This window comes from Monodelphis domestica, chromosome 5 (genome assembly GCF_027887165.1).
Source record: "Monodelphis domestica isolate mMonDom1 chromosome 5, mMonDom1.pri, whole genome shotgun sequence".
In the NCBI taxonomy this organism is placed as follows: Eukaryota; Metazoa; Chordata; class Mammalia; order Didelphimorphia; family Didelphidae; genus Monodelphis; species Monodelphis domestica.
The window spans coordinates 171664734-171684688 of record NC_077231.1 but is presented as its reverse complement, the minus strand read 5'-3'; the positions used below and the strand labels follow the sequence as shown (position 1 = coordinate 171684688).

General features: G+C 37.1%; 1 protein-coding gene across 1 annotated transcript in view; it reads right to left on the bottom strand.

Moving 5' to 3' along the window:
- Window positions 1-19955, bottom strand: part of SLC26A4 (solute carrier family 26 member 4) — a 62008-nt gene that overhangs the window by 27894 nt on the left and 14159 nt on the right. Inside the window, exons 7-10 of the mRNA XM_001363561.5 lie at window positions 10601-10753; window positions 10411-10493; window positions 4518-4665; window positions 2340-2453 (exon numbers count right to left, since the gene is read on the bottom strand). Of these exons, the coding sequence (XP_001363598.1) occupies window positions 2340-2453; window positions 4518-4665; window positions 10411-10493; window positions 10601-10753 (498 nt within the window). The remainder of the gene's footprint in view (window positions 1-2339; window positions 2454-4517; window positions 4666-10410; window positions 10494-10600; window positions 10754-19955) is intronic.

Below are 19955 nucleotides of genomic sequence, written 5' to 3'. Positions count from 1 at the left end.
AAAACTACGGAGAGAGCAAAAGGACCTCGGTTTGCTTCCTGGCTTTGTTTCTTACTCCCCGTTCAGCTCCAGTGATTCTTGATGGACTTTCAGGATCAAATAGAAAATCCTCTGTTTGGCTTCTAAAGCTCTGCATAACCCACAAGCAGGGCACTTCCACCTTTCCAGGCTTCTCCTCTCTTACTCCTCTCCATACACTCACTGTACAAGCCTATTACTTGCTGCTCCTTATACAAGACACTGACTGTCTCCTGATCTCTGGCATTTTCATGAGCTATCCTCCTTGCCTGGAATTCCCTCCCTCTTCTCTTCTGCCTCCTGGCTTCCTTCAAGACCCAAATAAAATATCACCTTTGGGGAGAAGTTTTTTCCTAGTGCTCCTTCTAAGACCATTCCCACTTTATTCTGCAGATACCTTGGGTTTTTTTTTAAACCCTTACTTTCCGTCTTGGAGTCAATACTGGGTATTGGTTCCAAGGCAGAAGAGTGGTAAGGGCCAGGCAACGGGGGTTAAGTGACTTGCCCAGGGTCACACAGCTAGGAAGTGTCTCAGGCCAAATTTGAACCCAGGACCTCTCATCTCTAGGCTTGGCTCTCAATCCACTGAACTACCCAGTTGCCCCCTAGAACCAAACATTTCTAAGGAAGAATTGAATATGTATGTATACACAATGAATAAGAAATGAATTATATATATGTATCATATATATATATATATATATTGGTGGGAGGGAAGCTAGGTGGTACAATGATAAAGCACTGAGCTTGGAATCATGATGACTCATCTTTATGAGCTCAACTCTGGCCTCACACTTAGTAGTGTGTGACCCTGGGCAAGTCACTTAACCCTGCTGGTATCCATTTCCACATCTGTTGTGGAGAAGGAAATGGCAAATCACTCTAGTATCTGCCAAAAAAGGGGCCATGTAGAGTTGGACATGACTTAAAAACAATATACCTCATACACACAATCAGAGACAGAAAGAAATAGGACAGCGAGGTTCAAGCCCTGCTTTTGACACATCCCATCTGTGTAACCCTGGGCTGATTACAAATTGTCTTAATTGCAGAGCAGATGCCCATTTGCATTGGTGGAAAGCATTCCTTACACCAATGAAATCCTAGATCCAGTCCATAAAAGTTACCAGACTGCTTTGCTTTTTTGTTTGTTTATTTTTTAAGTAATTTAACTTTAACTTTATTATTATTTTTAAATTTTTTACTTCATTTATTTGGTAAACTTAAATTCTCCTGGGGGGGGGGAGGAACTATGCACAAAGATGAGTAAATATAAGACATAAGTAGAGTAAATACAAAGCACTTTTGGGGAGTGGAGACACTAATAGTTTGAGCAGGGGATCAGGAGAAGATTCCCATAGGAGAGAGAGCTCCAGCTTTTTTTTTTTTAAGTATTTTTCCAAGGTTACATGATTCATGTTCTCTCCTCCTCTGCCTGGGTTATGCATGTGTTATCACTTGATACTTATTTTCATATTATTCATTTTTATAATAGAGTAATCTTTTAAAACCAGAACCCCAAATCACATACCCATATATACATGTAAATCATACATTTTGCTTCTGCATTTCTACTCCCACAGTTCTTTCTACTGCTTTGCTTTGGAGTGAAAATACACATACATCAAATAACTTTGAAGGACCTAAAAATTCTGATTAATGCAATGACTACCTATAATTCCAGAACCGATGCTACCACTAGCAGAGGGAGTGGTGATAGACTCAAGGTGTACCACCTTTGAACATGGCCACTACAGGAATTTGTTTTGCTTGATTACATATTTGTCCCAAGGGTTTTGCTTTTCTTTTGCCTTTTTTCAGAGGGTAGGGCTAGGTGAGAGGAAGAGAAAATTGATTTTTGCTATTTGAAAAAAATAAAATAAAATAAAAAGCATTGATCTGTATACCTATGTTAGCTATGGTCCTTGGGTTATTCTAATTTCCTAGATAATTATGAAAAATTACTAGACCATGAAGTGTTTCAATCAACCCCTACTTGCCATCAATAGTACATAAGTAGAAAAGAAATAATCTTTTTCTAATTGGTTTAGCATCAATAACTATTGGCCAGCACTATCAGAGAAAACAGCAAAGTGATCCCCAAACAACTGCATTAGCAAACCACTGATTCTTCATCAGTTCTAAGTGTGGGGCAAGAAGGCTTGGACAGATAACTTGATAAGAACCAGGAAGGGAAGTTCTCTCTGCTAATTTTCAGTGGCTAATTGTCCTGTTCCCTTTAGACTGGCCATTGGCTTGAACTTGTTCTTTTGTGGTATTAAATAAAAATGGTTGCATTTCCTTAGGCTGGGTCTCATTACCTGTGTTTTTCCCCCGGTGCTCTCTTGAACAGCAGTGCGTGACAGGGCAGTGGTAGCCACAAAGCAAGAGAAGAATCCGGAGAAAATGTTGCTGATTCCAAAGGCAACAAATTCCTGGGAGAAAAACCAGATAATAACAAAATTAAAAATAATGTTCTTTAAGAGACCTGTGTTGGGGCATTTTTTTTTAAGAAACCAAATGCCTCACTCTTTTCTTTTTCCATCTAGTCTCCCAAATTCACTTTGAAAATCTCTAGCTTAAAAAAAAAGAATGAAATTTTATTTAAAAGGAAAGGGAAAAAAAGAGAAAAACCTCTAGCTTAAAAAAAGATAGCATCTGAACATAGTACTTACTTTGTAATATCCTACCTCCCCCTGTCTTCCTAGGGCCTTCTCATTAAAACAAACAAAACATTAAGCAAAACTGAGTTTGTGACTGACAGTCCATACCATTTTCCACTGAAGAAATTTTTAATGACAGAAGTCACAGGTGAAGGCATCTGCGAAGCAGTAAGACGCCTGGTTTGGACGGAGAAAAGCCTCCCTACTTTCAATTATTCTTAAGGTTAGAGACCCAAAATGATGGACAGGAACTGACCCTGTGCTGAAATAGCTCTTTCATTGCCCTGGTTTTAGGCTATTACAAGTCACTCATCTCATTTTCAGTAAGCTATTAGCATACCTGCAGCTTTCATTCCTGGAGTTATCTGTTGCTGAAGACTTGCCACAGACCGTATTATGACAGCAAGGTCTAGAATTCTGGGTAATCACCCATCAGTCAACTGTTCTCATTGCCCTGCTGTCTTTTCAAAAACATGCACTACTTGTAGTTGTTTTTGTAGTTTTAAAAAAGGAGCATTCAGCCCTATACCTAACCTAACAGCGCGATTCCATCCAAATAAAGTGCCCACTTGGGGACTCATTTCAAAGCTTCTCTGCTATTAACAGAAATTGCTACACTGAGAATATTGCTTACAAAGAACACACTTTGAAAAGACTTGGAGCTACATAAAAACATATGCAATTCTTTCCCAAAGAAATGTAAAATGTATCTATTTTTCATGATCTGATCTCCCATAAAAATTATTTTTTAATCAGATTTGCCTCTAGAGAGGTGTTGTGGATTAGTAAACTGAGAGGTGGTCTTGGAGTAAGAAAAATATGGGTTGGAGTACCACCTTCATGTGGTTGTATAACTCTAGTCATTTTACTTAATTTCCTTGTTTCCCAGCCAAGACTATGAATTTCAGATCAGGTGCTGGTCTGCATTGGTAGACAGAGGCTCTTTATTAGAAGTCCCTGCACCAATAAAAACACAGGCTCAAATCACCCCCCCTCAAAAATAAAAAATAATAAACTTAAAATTCAAGTGTAAAATGATACAATGTCTACACTGCCTCTCAAAATTATCTCAGATTGATAAGCATTTGGGTACCTTTAACAGAGAATCAGTCTAGTAATAGTAATCTTTCTCTTTTTATTTTTTTTAACCCTTACCTTCTATCTTAGAATTGATATTGATTCTAAGGCAGAAGAGTGATAAGGGCTTGGCAATTGGAGTTAAGTGACTTGTCCAGGTTCACCCAACTAAGGAAGTATCTGAGTACAAATTTGAACTCTGGTCCTCTCAACTCCAGGTCTAGCATTCTTCCACCATGCTACTTCACTGTTCAATAGTATTATTCTTCATTAGAAAAGAGAGATTTACGTTTCACCCAACTCTTCCCAAATTTAAGTTTTTCTATCTTGACAGAACTTTAAAAAGGGCAGGGGGTCTAGGCTTTTGCTTAGATGCTGAATTTGGAGAGAACCAAATTTAGAGGACACTGATGGTATTTTTAGTACTTCAGCAAGATGGGATCTAATTAGCCGAATACCTAGTTTGCAAACGAATTAGTTAAAATAGGAAGCTACAATCCCTTGGCCCTCATGACAGGCTCCTCAGGAGCAGAACCCTGGTGTCCTAGGGTCTCTCTCTCTCCAGGGATTGAGGGAACAAACTGCCTTCCCTGACTCTTTACCCCGTTAAAACAGACATGTTTCCTTGAGCTTGCCCTGCTGTAGTTTGTGGTCCTTGTCCTGGCCACAGAAATTCCTAGTTCCAGTTCTGCTCAATGGCCTGCTCTTGTAAGTCATTTTGCTTCCAATAGATAGTTCTGCAAGTAAGGATGGACCTACCTGGTTCCCATCAATGGCGTAATCATACTTAGTAGCATAGACCTTCCCTACAGACACAGCAATTGCATAGGCCACCACAGCAATGGAAAATGAAGCAGTAGCCATCTGAGAAAAGAGGTTTACTGATGGAAGCTCAGGGGGCAAAAACCTATTGGGTTTCAAAAAGAAAAAGCATTCATCATTCTTGCCTATAACTGATGGTATTTCTTCAACTTGTCAAATGATACATATACTCATGCATACTCTACATAAGTATAATAACTCAAACCAAGATAATATGGAAATGTAGAATATTCTAATAATAAACCATATCTTATTCACATTATTTTTATTGTTATTGCTTTCTCCAAAGACTAATTTCTTTAAGGTTAAAACTAAGCTTTTTTAGGACCCCATGATCTTGTGGTACCTCTGAATAAAAAAAAATCTGGATTAAAAAAATATTAATTAAAAACACATTTATATAGTGCTCTAATGTCTACAGAGTAGTTTTCTTGAAACAACTCTTTGAGAAAGGTAGCATCACTATCCCCACTTGGGACATGAGGAAATTGAGGCTAAAAAACAGAAGTAGCCTGTTGGTGTGTCTACAGAGATAGAATTTGAAACCTATCTCCGGTGCCAGCTATATGGATAAAGTGTTGGGTCTGGAGTTCAGATCTGACCTCAGACACTAGCTGTGTGACTCTTGTCTCAGTTTCCTCATCTATAAAATGATCTGGAAAAGGAAATGGCAAAGCACTCCAGTATCCTAGCCAAGAAAATCCCAAATGGGGACACAAAGAGTCAGAAATGATGGAACAATAACTTCTCTGACTATAAAGCCAATACTTTTTCCATCAGATCCCTGGTCAACTTTTTTTTGATACATTTATAGATTTAAAAACATATAATATTTTACCTTTTACCAAATAATTACATGTAAAAAGAATTTTTAACATTCATTTTCCAAAATTTTGAATTCCAAATTCTCTCTCTCCCTCCCTTCTCATCTCTCTTCCCCCATCCCTAAGAGAACAAGCAATTTGACCTATGTTCTACTTGAGCAATCATGTAAAATATATTCCCACATTAGTCATATTTCATAAATTTGTGCCTTCTGATAGTCTTTTTTCCTGAATTCTTTGGTTTTAATATATACTTCTCAATATGATATGAGGTACTTAACTTGTATAGAGATAGGTTAGAATGAATGAGAGAGAAAGAGATACTTGAGTGGGAAATTCATGACTTGGTCAAGAGCCACACTATAATCCAAAGGTTTCCAGGACTAAGGAGATTAAGGTTTGTTTTATCATTTTTATACTACATTATCTTCATAGCAAAAAAAAAAATCACATTTGCCATCAGATCACATATTTGGTTACATTCCCCTTAGATGCCAGACTGGATCATTGCCCTACACAAGGAGAGAAACTTAAGTATGGAATGTGCAGAAATGACCAGGAATTTAGGCTGAGGAGATAGTCACCTACATGATGTAATATGGGAGATATATGAAAGGCATTCCAGTCCAAAATAATACATCTCATCTGAACACTGATTACTGATTTCTCTTTGAAAAATGGGATCTTACAATTAAAGGAAAGGCTCAAAATGAAAGTATCTCTAAGAAAGATAATTTTAAACTTGTTCACACTAAGGTATGAATGCCTGGTAATCATATCCCAGAAGTAAATTTTGATGAAGCAAGCTAAGGGCTTTAGAGACTTGGAGAATGAGGAGCAGAAGAGTTACACCGAGGAGAAGGGAAAATGATCCAGATCGGAAAACACCAAATATCTACGCAATTTATTGAAAGGAAAATATAATCCTCAGGAGTCAGCTGGTTAAATCACTACAGATGCTTCCCTATCTCCCCCATCCTCAAATAACCCCTACTAGATTCATTCACCCTGGAAAGCTATCAGTCTCAAGCTCATCTCCCTTTGGTGGCTTAATTCCTTGAGAAAGTCATCTGCAATCAATGCTTCCAACTTCCTTTCTTTTCACTGTTCTTCTGAATGCACTCTGGCTTCAGACCTCATCATTCCACTGGAGCTACTCTTTCCCAAATTACCAATGATCTCGTAATTGCTAAATCTGATAGCCTTTTACTTTTTTGAACTCTGCAGTCTTCTTTAACACCCTTGGTCATCCTTTTTCTTTTGATACTCTCTGTAATTTTCTTTTGCTGAATCTTCCTCCATATCTTGCCTAAGAGCCATGATTGCCCCTCTAGGCTCTCCCCTGGGTCCTCATCTCTTCTATCTCTATACTATTTCATTCAGTGATCTCATCAATTCCTCTGGATTCACTTATCATTTCTTAGCAGATGATTCTCAGATACATTTGTCTTACTCTAATCTCTCTCTTGACCTCCATTCTTCTAGCTCCAATTGCTTACTAGAGATTTCAAACCAGGTATCTCATTAGACATATTAAATACAAGGTATCAAAACCTGAACTCATTATGTTTCTCCTTCTTCCAAACCCACCCTTCTTCTTAACTTTGCTATTTACTATTTAGGGTACCATTATCTCCAAGTGACCCAGGACACAAACCAGGCACAACCCACAACTCCTTAACTTTCTAGAACTCCCTATATCTAATCCGTTGCCAAAATTGTATAGTTTCTGGCTTCTTCTACCTTCAAAATATCTTCTATATCAGTTTCTTTCTCTCTGACAGGACCACTACTCTGGTATAAGGCTCTTATCACCCCACGCCTAAATTCTTACATTATCTTTTTGGTTAGTCTCTTTGCCTTCAATACTCTTGCCCAATCCAATCAATTCTCCATTCAATTGTCAAATTGATCTGACCATGAGACTGACAGATTAAGTGAACTGCCCAGAGACACCCAGAGTGAACTCAGACTCCAGGTCCAACTCTCTATCCACTACACAACTTAGCTGCCTCCTTTAAAGAGGAGGAAGAACAAGATGTAAGAGAGAAAAGAGCATGATAAAGGTGATTAGAAATTAGAGGAGAAAAAATTCATCCAGCTAAGGATAAAAGATGTGAAAATGACGTAGAATGCAGTAAAAAGCATACTGTCTTTAAAATCAGGGTATTTATATATGAATCTTAGTTCTGCTCCTTAGCACCTGGGTGTCTGCCCCTCACTTCACCTCTTTGGACTCAATTTCCTCAGCTGTAAAACAAAGGGTTGTACTAGATGAGCTCTAAGGTTTCTTCTGGTGCTAAATCCCAAATTCCCATAACTATTTGGAGATAAGAAATAATTGGAGGGGGTGGGGGATTAGATTTCCATTGAAAGATAGATATCCACAAGGCCTCCTTCAGGAGGCATTAGCCCAATTTCCAATGACGCTGGCAGATTGCTTCCCTAGAATGATTGCTACTACTAATTTCAGGATCCGAGGGATAAAGGACTGGCTAAGTTTACAAACACTAGTTCCAGAGATTCCCACTAGTAGACCTTCCTTTAACAATTGGCCAATAGTCTCAGTAAGTCATTTAGCAAAAAAAGGCATTTACTCCAATGGTAAAGCCAGAACATTCATTACAAAGTATTTCCTGCATCATCTGCCACAAGCACACCCAAAGTGTTGGAAGGGGGAAGTGTTGGCATAAACTACAAAGGCACATGGATAGGGAACATGTGTGATCAAGATATCTCACAACTCTCAAACTGCAGAGCATCTATTGTCCTTTCTCATCCCAGAGGTTCTTATCAAGTGCACTGCACGTCAAGTTTTCAGTGATGGAGGAGTTAATTAGTTGCTCTTCTGGGAAATCTCCAAAGGACTAGTCAGACCAAGGACTGGCTGTAGGGGCCAATTTGCTGCTGGAGTGGGTAGCAGTATTGGCATCTCATCAGACTCTGTTGCCAGGTTGGTTAATTGACTGGCCTTCGGAGCTCGGTCAAAGGGCAGTCACAGTCTTTTTCCTTCCTTCAGGCACTAGCGTGGCTAGGTGGTACTGCATTATTTTGGGCTGGAATGCTACAGGTAATCCTAGGACCCTTGGCTTAGGATCAGTGGAAACGTCTCCCCTTTGCCTCAATCATTCTCGGCTCTGAGGTGATTTGTCACATTCAGCAGGAGATGAGAGGTCTTACCTCCTCTGGTCAGCAAATTCTTTCAATCACAAAACCCCTTTCCCACAGTTTTCCATGTTGCCTTAATGTGATTATTTTCAATTCAGCCAGTTTCTCCTCCAGTTATCCTTTGGGGAATCTTCTATCTATGTGCTGATGGGTGAAAGTTTGAATACCATTCTATGCCCAGAAAGCAATTTCACTGTCTCTTTATTTGTAATTGAAGTGTTCCCCTCCTGTCTTTTCTAGGGTGAAGAATGTCAATTTTATGTCCCAAGGCTTTTTCCCTGCCTTCTGTCCTTTAGTCTCAGCTTTCACTGAAGTCTCACTAAGACACCTTTTCTCACAGACATAACACCTCAAATGCTGAACAACAACAAAGCCTTTTACAACTTTAGAGTACTTTATAGTTTTGAAAACACTTTCTTAGCCTTTTGATCTTAAAGAACCATAAAAGATGGGATGTGGAAAGGAATTTGACCCTTTCATTTTACAGAAATAGGCCCAAAGAGAGGAACTAAAACAAATGGTTCCTCATGTAGTATAACATTTGTCGAGAATGCAAACGATTTCCACCTTGTATTAAGAAAAGCTTCCAAACCACCATTCTTAAGATCAGTCCCTTAAGGAGAGTGGCTGAAGGACCTAAATCCTATAAACATGAAATGTCAGAAGCTTGCCAATATTTTCTTTCCTTATAAAGTCTCATATTTATTTTGGCTGTTTTGACTGAACATTAAAAGTATTCAAGAAAAACCAGCTTTTTTGCATTTCGGAAAGATGCATGATACAATTTAGAAACATTTAGCTATATTTCTAGTTTGAAGAAAACCTACCAACAATCCATGAGTCTCATTTTTCATCCTCAGTTTCTTAAAAAGTCACCCAGACTACAAGGCCATAGCATTTCCCTCCCCCTTCCTGAACAATATTCCTTGTAGAACAAACCGAGTCAGTTTTTCTTACTGCAATAAAGAAGTTATAGACCTTACTTTTGACCAAGTTATCTGCTTGACCAGCAATTTGGGCCAGAAGCCTATGTATTTTCTCTTCCCACCAAGCCTATGGGAAAGGCAGCATAAGGGCTGTTACCCTAATTTTATCAATAAAAAACTGAGTCACAGAAAAGTCAAGAGACTTTTCCAAGACCATAAGTCCATGAGAGCTCTTCAATGAAAACATGTATCTCTCTGTCTACCATTACCACCACACCAAGAAATGCTTATTAACCCCATTTCAGTTGGTGGATATCATTCAAAGACTTCAATGCTGCAAATATAAACTTCAAAAAAACTAAACAGAATGGGTTAAATGCAACATCTGGCCCAAAGAAATACAGAGGGAGAGCTGAAAGATACCTTAGCAGTTATCAATGGATAGATGTAGAAACCCAGGTCTGTGGGTGAGGAGTTTCTTCCTTAAAGCCCCAGAGGGAGAAAATAGCTGAGCTGAGATTTGAAAACAGATTCTCTAATTCTTTCCCAGACACCATTATGCCCATAAGAGCCACATAGCTTTAGCAACCTCTGCATGTTGCAATCAATGCTACTGACCCCATAGTAACCAGGATATACTGTCATTACACATGCACCAACCCAAATCAGAACTCTGGAGTGAGTGAAGTCTGCATGAATTTTGAAAAGAGAATGAAATAGAAGAGAGCTCTCTGGAGTCTTAGACACTATTACTTTTGACTCTTTTTTCAAGAGGATACTTCTTTCAGATTTGTACATCCACGGTCAGGGACATTGAAAGAACCCTCCTGAAAAGCAATGGCGCTGTTTTAATAGAAAATACTGAGTTAAGATGAACATATTAGTATTGCCAAAGAGGGATACCCTACTCACCCCCTTGGAATGGATTTAACAATGCCAGCATTGTACTTTTTTTCTAGGTCGACTCCATATGAAATGGCTGTAGCTATAATTGTCTAAAATAAAGCAAAAAAAAAAGAGAAAGAACCTCTGATTTTAAAAAATCTCTCCTTGCAATATGATCACTATCCATTTCTATAAATGACGTACATATTCTACTTACCACAATTACTTCTATAGGAATAGGAATCGGAATTTTGTGTTTGAATCGATCATTTATCTCTTTAACAACCATGCAGATAACAATAGTAAGCAGTCCAGCAATGAAGTCTGCCATGTTCGTGGTACCAATTTTTTCAAATATTTCAACCAGAGTCTATAACAAGAGGAAGATGATTAACTTTTTAAAAAAATGTTTTATGCAAAGTTTAACAGTGAACATCACTACAACCAATGATTTGCTTTGAAGCAGTTTACATTTAAATTAATTATAATTCATGATGTTGATAATATTTTTTTAAAACAATTACTTGGACACTCTAATTCCTTATCCGTGTTCTTTTTTGGGTCTCCTTTTTTTTTTCCTCTGTAATATTTTTGAGTCTTTCTAGATTCTTTATATTCCCTGTACCTGCTGACCCTAGCTTCTTTTCTTCCTGTTTCAAAAAAAAAAATTAAAATTCCTGTTCTCACAAATCATCAACCTGAGAATACATGCAAACCCTGTGGTGCCATCACATTTCACTTCCTATGTTTCTGTGAACACCTTTATGCTAGTAATCTCATGGAGGTAGGTCAGTGCATCTGATTTCTTATTGTTGAATCATAAGTAATAACTAAAGCTCTGAATCAGAGAAGCTTGGAAGGACTGAGAAAACAAAATTAGTAGAGTCAGAACAACTCATACAATGGCTAAAACATTGTAATGGAAAATAACTTTGAAAGATAAGAACTCTGATCCACCTAATGACTAACCATGATTCCACAGGACCAACACTAAAGCATGCTTCTTCTCTCCAGGGAGAAAGGTGAGAGGCAAGAGAAGCAGAATGAGACATATCTACATTTTCAGATACAAACAACTGAAAGACTATAATTATTTGTTACAAGGAAGACTTTTTAAAAAAATTTGTAAGAGAGCAAGAAGGAATGAGATAGTGATGCTAAAAAAAAAAGTATAAATGAAGCACTTTTTAAATACACAGAAGAGAACAGAAGGGAATCCTTAGGGAGATACAGACTGGCAGAACAGCTTTGAAACAAACATGTTGAGTTTTTTAAATTAAAAAAAAACTAACTATATGTAAGAATCACAGTTTTATATCCAATTCTCTTTTTTCTATTCATCTTTGAATATGGAAATGTACATGTTTATTTGTGTTTGTCAAGTTCAAAATAATAAAACTAAAAATTTAAAAATGCATCTGATTCCTAGTTCTAGAAAAATAACTTAGCAATAGAGAAAGCAGTGGGTACTGACAAAAGTACTGAACTGGGAATCTGGCAACATGGGGCCTAAAGCTTCAGATTCTTTATTCAGCAAAATGAGGGGATTGGAATCAGTGTGCCTAGTGTCCTTTCTGGCTCTAAAATCCCATAATTTAGTCAGTGTCAGTCAATAAACATTTATTAAACACTTACTATACAACAGTTTGGGGTGGATAGAGTACAAGGCTTGGAGTCAAGAAGTCCTGAGTTAAAATCCAGCCTCATACACTTAGCTGTGTGATACTGGGCAAGTCACTTAGCCTCTGTTTGCCTCAATTTCCTCAACTATAAAATGAGAATCTTAGAGAAGGAAATGGCACTCCAGTATCTTTGCAAAGAAAATCCCCCAAAAGATAGGGGTTCAAAGAGTTGGACATGACTAAAACAACTTGCCAACAAAAATGTGTCTGGTACTATGGATATTCAAAAAGTATACAAAGATAATCTCTTCCCTAAAGGAACTTTCAGGGAATTTGGTAAATTAAAAGAACTTTGAAAGTGTTAATTGCTGAGTATCAAATTCATAATCTTAGTGTAGAAAATTTGAAACTAAAAAATATCCTTATGTTTAGTCTTGAAATCTATATCAATTCTAATACATAAGAGTGGTAAGGGCTAGGCAATTGGAATTAAGTAATTTGCCCAGGGTCACACAGCTAGGAAGTATTTGAGGCCAGATTTGTAGCCAGGTCTACCAGACTCTAAACCTGGCACTCTATTCATTGATCTTTCCTAGCTGCCCCTTGAGACTCTCAAAGGTGATCATTACACATGCAATCACAAGGTTATAATAACAATTCTCTAGATAATTTAGACAAGACAAACAAAACAAAACAAAACACTCTAAACCTTGTAATCTCAATTGGATAATATTTCAGTTAAACTTGTTTGAGAATGCTCTTGTTAAATGTCACAATACTCTGATTGGCTTGTTATGTAAAGATACAGATTGGAGATAGTATTGGGAATCAGAAGAACTGGGGATGTGTAAAGCAAAGTCCTTGAAGGCAGGGACTGTTTAATTTTTGTCTTTGTAGTTTTGAAGCTTACCGTCCTACCTGGTCCAGAGAAGCTTTGACTCTGCAGTTAGCTGTATGACCATAAATAAGTCAATTCACCACTTTAAAATTCAGTGAGTGCATTTAAAAAAGGCATGAATAATACTTGCATTACTTGACTCATAAAATTCTTGTGTGAAGAAAACATTTTACAAAGTGCCATACAGATGGTAGGAACTTTGAGATAATTAGTGATTTTAAAACAAATCCTTTGCAGATCTAGCTTTCTGGAACTTTATGCTAATTTGTAGGCAAAGAAGATCCCCAATGCCCAAAATTATCAGTGTGCATGGATTAGAGGGGTGTGCCATATTTCAGAGAATTACAGAATTAGAGATGGATCATATGATTTTCACCTGGAAGGGACCTTAGAAGTAGAGCATCTGCTAAAACCCTCTCCTTTTACACTCGAGGAATACAAAGCCTATGAAAAATGATGTGACTTACTCAAGGTCATACAGAAAGTAAATAGCAACACCTTTGGATATGAAATCAGGTCTTCTGATTCCAAGTCCACCATGTGTCAACTATAGATACAAGCTGACTCTTTTTTAAGGTGGACCCCAGTTTTTACACTTGAATTAAAAAATTTTTAAACTCGTTTTCCTCTAAGGGTTTAGACAAGATGACTAATAAAAACTAGTTTTGTTTTATAAATAGGACAGCTTGCAGGAAAAGAAACATGTTCCTTAAGACAATTAGAAAGGGGAAAAATCCAAAGAGGAGAATTAAGAGCTTTGTTATGTCAGAGTCAGCCCTGTGGGAATTATGGCTCAAGATGCTTTTCCTAAGCTGTTTCAGACACAGAGTCTTTACTCAACAGGGGAAGATGGTGCTTCATTTCACCTACTCTGAATAAGTCTTTGTTTTACAGGCCCCCTTCAAAATCGAGCCAAAGAGGTTGGAACACCTTGTAAGTTGTAAACTGTAGCTTACTCATTTCCAACTGGCATATTGCACTTGCAGCTCTCATGTCAATAATAAACTGTTCTCAATTAGCCTATAGTAATGCCTCGTTCCCTTATCAAGAGATCTGACTCAGAAAATTCAATCATCTCAAATACATCCAAGAACAAGGGAGTAAGCAAAGAAGAGAGGTCACTGAGTCCATGCACTAAACCCCATGAATACAACCTAGGAAAGCCTCTGGGGTCCCTCACTAGGAGCTTGTTTGTCTAAATCTGAATTTTGGCCCAATCTTTGGCCCAAATATTCTAATGAATATTTGCCTATTGAGTTTTCTTGCTCCAATAGATGAGAAAGAACAAATTAGAAATTGGGAGGTGAATTAAAAAAAAAAATTAAAAGTTTGGAGGACTTCTAGAGGCCAGCACTTGGCTCAAATAAGAAGTGAGAACTAGACATGACATCAAGGAAGGAAACAAAAACCAGAAGACTCGCACTAAGAAGCTAAAATATCTAGCAGTTTGGAAATTGCTTTTTTTTAAAAATCCATACCTTCTGTCTTAGAATTGATAATAAGTATCATTTCCAAGGCAGAAAGACACTAAGGGCTAGGCAAATAGGGTTAAATGACTCGCCAGGGCAAAGTATAGGGGGGCTATTCTGTTTATATTACTAGAAGCATTTATATTACTAGAACCCTGTTCATGCAGATATGATCAAATTCACTTATTTCATCATCCACATCAACTGTTGACTCATACATATTGAACTTATAGTGCACTACAGCCCCCAGATATTTTTAAAAAAATATTTATCTATCCATGCTCCCCATCCTATACTTCTAAGGTTAATTTTTCCTACTCGAGTGCAAGACTTTTTAAAAAATTCTTACTCAATTTCATCTTATTAAACTTGACTCCATGCTCTAGTCCACAGCAAGCAAACAAAAACTAGGGGGTGATATTCAGCCCACCATGCTCCAACTTGTACCCCAAACCAGATTTAAATAGAATTGGGAAATATTTATCAAAACAAAAATACACCAAAATATAGATAACATTAAACTGTAGTTTTCTAGGTCCATATGTGCCCCACAGAAACCATTATATATAGTTTAGTGACTGCCTTTTCAATTTGAGCTTGATATCACTGTTCTTCTCTTATCAAGCCCATTCCGAATCCCACCAGTCTTTCATTGTGACAGGTTATCCCTGTAGCATTTGCAAATTCTTTGAGAATACTATCTATGCCTTTATCTATATCACCAACAAAAACGTTAATCAGCACAGGGCCAAACACAGCTCACTGGGGTATGCCATTGTAGACCTCCTGGTTCTTCTACATTGAGTATCTACAGCTACACAGAATCTCTACAATTGTACTATCATCTAATCTGTAATCTCTCCATCCTCTCTACAAGAACAGATGAGCTATTTTATTAACAGCTTTACTAAAATCTAGGAAAACTCTACTCACAATAGAGAGAGCATTGGACCTGGAGTCAGGAAGATCTGGGTTCTGATTCAGCCTCTTACAAGTACTGCCTGTATGGCCCTTGAAAGGTCACTTGTCTATATAATGAGGATAATTATAGCTAGGGCAATTGTGAGGATCAAAGGAGAAAATATCTAGGAAGCACTTAAAAAAAACTTAAAAGCATTACATAAATGTTAGTTATTATCCCCCTTACCTATTAGTTGAACAATTTTGTCAAAAGAGGAAATGAGGTTAGTCTGGAATTACCTATTTTTTATGAAGCCACATTGGCTTTTCTTTTCTTTTTTTTTTTTTAACCCTTACCTTCCATCTCGGGGTCAACACTATGTATGGGCTCCAAGGCAGAAGAGTGACAAGGGCTAGGCAATGGGGGTCAAGTGACTTGCCCAGGGTCACACAGCTGGGAAGTGTCTGAGGCCACATTTGAACCTAGGACCTCCCATCTCTAGGTTTGGCTCTCAATCCTAAGAAAACTAGCACAGATATAGAATAGATAGGAATAAGAGAAATGCTCCACCAGCCTGTGAGGTCTGGCCTCAGCTCCCAAACTGACAAAGACTCCAACCTTATCTAGGGAAATCCCTCTTCCCTTTTCCCTGATACCTCTCCAATCCGAACTGGTTATTAAAATTTATCTTATTTGAATAGCACAGTCAGATAAGTGGACTATCTTTTCTGGGGCATAGAGGGAGCTGAAACCTCAGGACAGCCATTCAACTACAAGCTGTCCTTATCAGAACCCCTGCTAGGTGACCAAAGTCTGCCAAAAGGTTTGTCCCTCAGGAGGGTCCGTGTTTATCTGCTCTGGGGCATCTTAGGCACCAATCCAGCGAGAAGACATCCCCGCAGGCTATCATAAGTGGCTCATTTCTTGGACACCCTATATTGGTCAAAAATAGCCTCTCGGCAGGGGGCATCTCTCTCCTTTGCCTCACCGGCAGCCATATTCCCTCTCTCCCTTCAACCCCTCCATTCCCTGCTACAAACCTTCTGTATCCCCTGTTCTTCATATCTGCCAATCTTTCTCTATAAATATTACAATCCACTGAACTACCCAGCTTCCCCACACACACACATTGGCTCTTAAAGTAACCACTTTCACTTCTATATGTTCAATGATCATATCTTTAATAATCTATTCTAGAATTTCCCCAGGAATAGATTTAAGGAAGGATGATATCCATTTTAGGAAAAAAACGGTTTTCAAAATTGTTTTGGTATTTATTGAGGTAAACAATAACCTGGAAAATTCACCTAAGCAGAATTACCAATTGATTATGATAGCAGTAGGCATCATGAAAAAGCCATAATAATAATAAAAAATAAAAGTAACAACAATAACAATACCTTATATGTGCGTGATGCTATTAACTTTTCAAAAATACATTCAAATAAAGCTAGAAAGAATCCTGAGATTTCTATTTCTTTATAAGAATATTCAAAAAATTTTTCTGTAAGTCCAAGAGTGAAATGTTTAATAGTGGATTGTCACTTAAACATTACTTGATTAAAGGCTTTAAAAAAAAAAAACTTTTCTATTTAGTTTGATAGCTCAGTTTAAATATTGTAAAAAAGAATAAAGAAAAAAAATGCAATTATTTACCTTTTTTCCAGAAGACCTAATTTCAAATTCCACCTGTGATACCTTCTGACTGAGTAACTCAGGCAAGTCACAGTCTTTCAATGCCCTGGGCAACTTTCTAAGGATAAGGAAGATATTCATCTCTCTGCATTGGTGGGAATGTCCTCATCCCAGGAGTTTTTACCAGTGAGGTCCAATCTTTATCCCCCCCCCCCCATTTATCTTCTACATTTTTTAAAATTAACACTTTTTTCATAATAAGAATTCATTAAAGGAATATATGGTTATTGTGTATGCACATGCTTGTATCTTAAAAAAAAATTTAGTGTCCAAATTGTGAAGGACCTCTATATTTTTATATTTTTTATTTTATATAAATATTTTTATATTCACTTACATATGTTTAACTATTATTTTAATTATATTTAATTAATTTATCCAATAATATTCATTGCTTCCTTATTGAAATCTCTACCAGAAAAAACCTAGAGTCCTCCTTCAAACAGAAACAGTTCTCGGGTGAAATCAAATTTAGACTAAAACAAAGAGAGAGAGAGAGAGAGAGAGAGAGAGAGAGAGAGAGAGAGAGAGAGAGAGAGAGAGAGAGAGAGAGAGAGAGAGAGGAATCCCAAACAAATTTTGGAACAAGATAAATTATCATCTATTTTTAGCCTAAGTATTCTACTAAAAGGTTAAACACATCCCAACTGATGTTCACCTCTGTAAAATATTTTTTCCCTCACATAATCAGATACTTAAAGATATTTGCTCAACTAGAAAATATATTTCTAGGCAACGTCATTTTTATAATTGCTCTCCTTTTGCACAATATCGCTTAGGGAAGTCAAACAATAAAGAAACTTACATCTTGTTGTATTTATAGATTCCTTGTTAAGAATTGTCAATAACTCTTAAATTCATATCTATGACAGAGAATCACTGATTTAGAGTCAGGAGGAATCTTAAGACAAGTCTAGTTCCAACCCTTTTATTTTCTAGATGAGATTAAGTGACTGCCCATAAGTCCTAAGTGGCAGGGCTGAATATTTAAAACAGGTCCATTGACTTCAAACATAGTAATTTTCTCACTTTATCATGCTCAGGTCAGGTCCAGAGATCAGCCCTAAAATAATCCTTTTATAGTTTTTGTTGGCTTACATTTCATTGTCAAAAGAACCAACCTGATAAAGCTATATAAATATCAGAATCTGTATACATACTAATACAGATTGACCCTGAAATACCCATCTTCTTGCCTTTTTTCTTTAGCAGTCAATGGTGGGGGACAAAGAAATTAACTTCCCAGAATCTCCTTCCATTCCCAAGCTCCTTACTCTCAATCTGGGTGTCAGTAGATGTTGGGGAAATAGTAATTGTTTAAAAAAACAACAACAAAACCCACCAGCTACTGGTAAGGACATGCTGTTTGGCAGAAACTGCTGGGGGGAAAAGGCACCAGCCTGGCAGAAAACAGGCTTAGATCTGCACTTCACATCATATACCAAGGTAAGCTCCAAACAGATAACTGATCTATTTATAAAAGGTCACATTATAAACAAGTTCGGGGAACAGGGAAGATATTACATTTCTGATCTATGGAGAAGGGAAGAATATAATAAAAATTAGGTAGATAATATTGATTACATAAAATTTAAATGGTTTTACATACATAAATCACATGCAGTTAAGATTAGAAAGGAAACGTATATAGAGAAATTCAGCAAGTTTCTTGGATAAGATTTTCTAAAATATGCAAAAAATTGATTCAAATTAATAAAATAGGAGTCATTCCCTAAATGACAAGTAGCTGAAGGCTATGAACAAGCAGATTTCAAGGGAAAAAATACAAACTATTTATAGACATATGAAAAAATGTTCCAAATCAGTAATTGTTCGAGAAAAACAAATTAAAGCAAGCCTGAGATTGCCCACCTCATACTCATCAAATTGCCAATGTGGGAAAATGAAGAATGTTTTAGGAGCTTTGGAATAACAGAAATACCCAAGCTCATTTGGTGGACCTGGGAATTGTTCTAACCATTCTGGAAAGCAATGTGGAACTCTGCCGAAAAAGGCATTAAACTGTAGTAGATCCCTTAATCTAGTAATTATACTATTCAGCCTATATCCCAAAGAGATTAAAGAAAGAGGCAAAGGACACCTGTAATAAAAAAATATACAGCAATTCTTTTGCAAAGAACTAGAAACTAAGCAGATGGCCATCTATTGGAAGATGCCTGAACAAATCATGGTAGAGTAATGTAATGTAATGCTGCAGTACTATAAGAAACAATGACAAAAAAGAGATGACTTCAGAGAAATCTGGGATGATTTATATGAAACCATATAGAGTGAAATGTGCAGAACCAAGGGAAAAATCATATTGTAATAAAGAACAAATCTGAAAAATTTAAGAACTCCAGTCATACAATGTTCAATCATGTTTACAGAAGACTGGTGATGAAGAATACAGTCCATCTCATGACAGAGTGAGACAAACATATTTGAACTTGGCCAATGAATTTATTTTGTTTGACTATATTTACTTCAGAAGGGTCTTATGTTTCTTTTTCTTTTTTCTTTTTTAATCCCAGTGGAGGAAGAAGGGCATGGTGTGGAAAGAAAAAATATTTGATAACCGAAAATAAAGCTGTAATTAAAAAAACAGATTTTGGACTTTACTTACATATTAGTATGATGAGGAATAGCAGTGTGACACAGGAGATTGAGAACTAATCAATTCTGGAATTAAACAGAAGACTTGGGGCCTGACACATATTGGCTGTATGACTAGGAATAATGTCACTTCATCAATACTCCAGACAATACTTGAAGACTTCTAAGTTACATAGCAGGTTCTTCTCTGCATTGGTAAAAGGTGTTTCTTCACCAAGGGTTCCCTAGGCCAATGAAATCATAGTTCTGGTGTCCTTCAAAATGAGCCAGCTGCATAGAAACAATTTAATTGTAACCAAGGTCCTGCTTTTATCTTTTCCTCAGGAAATCCTCTGAGAAAAGTCTCTCAAGATCCTCTTTTGGTTTTTTCT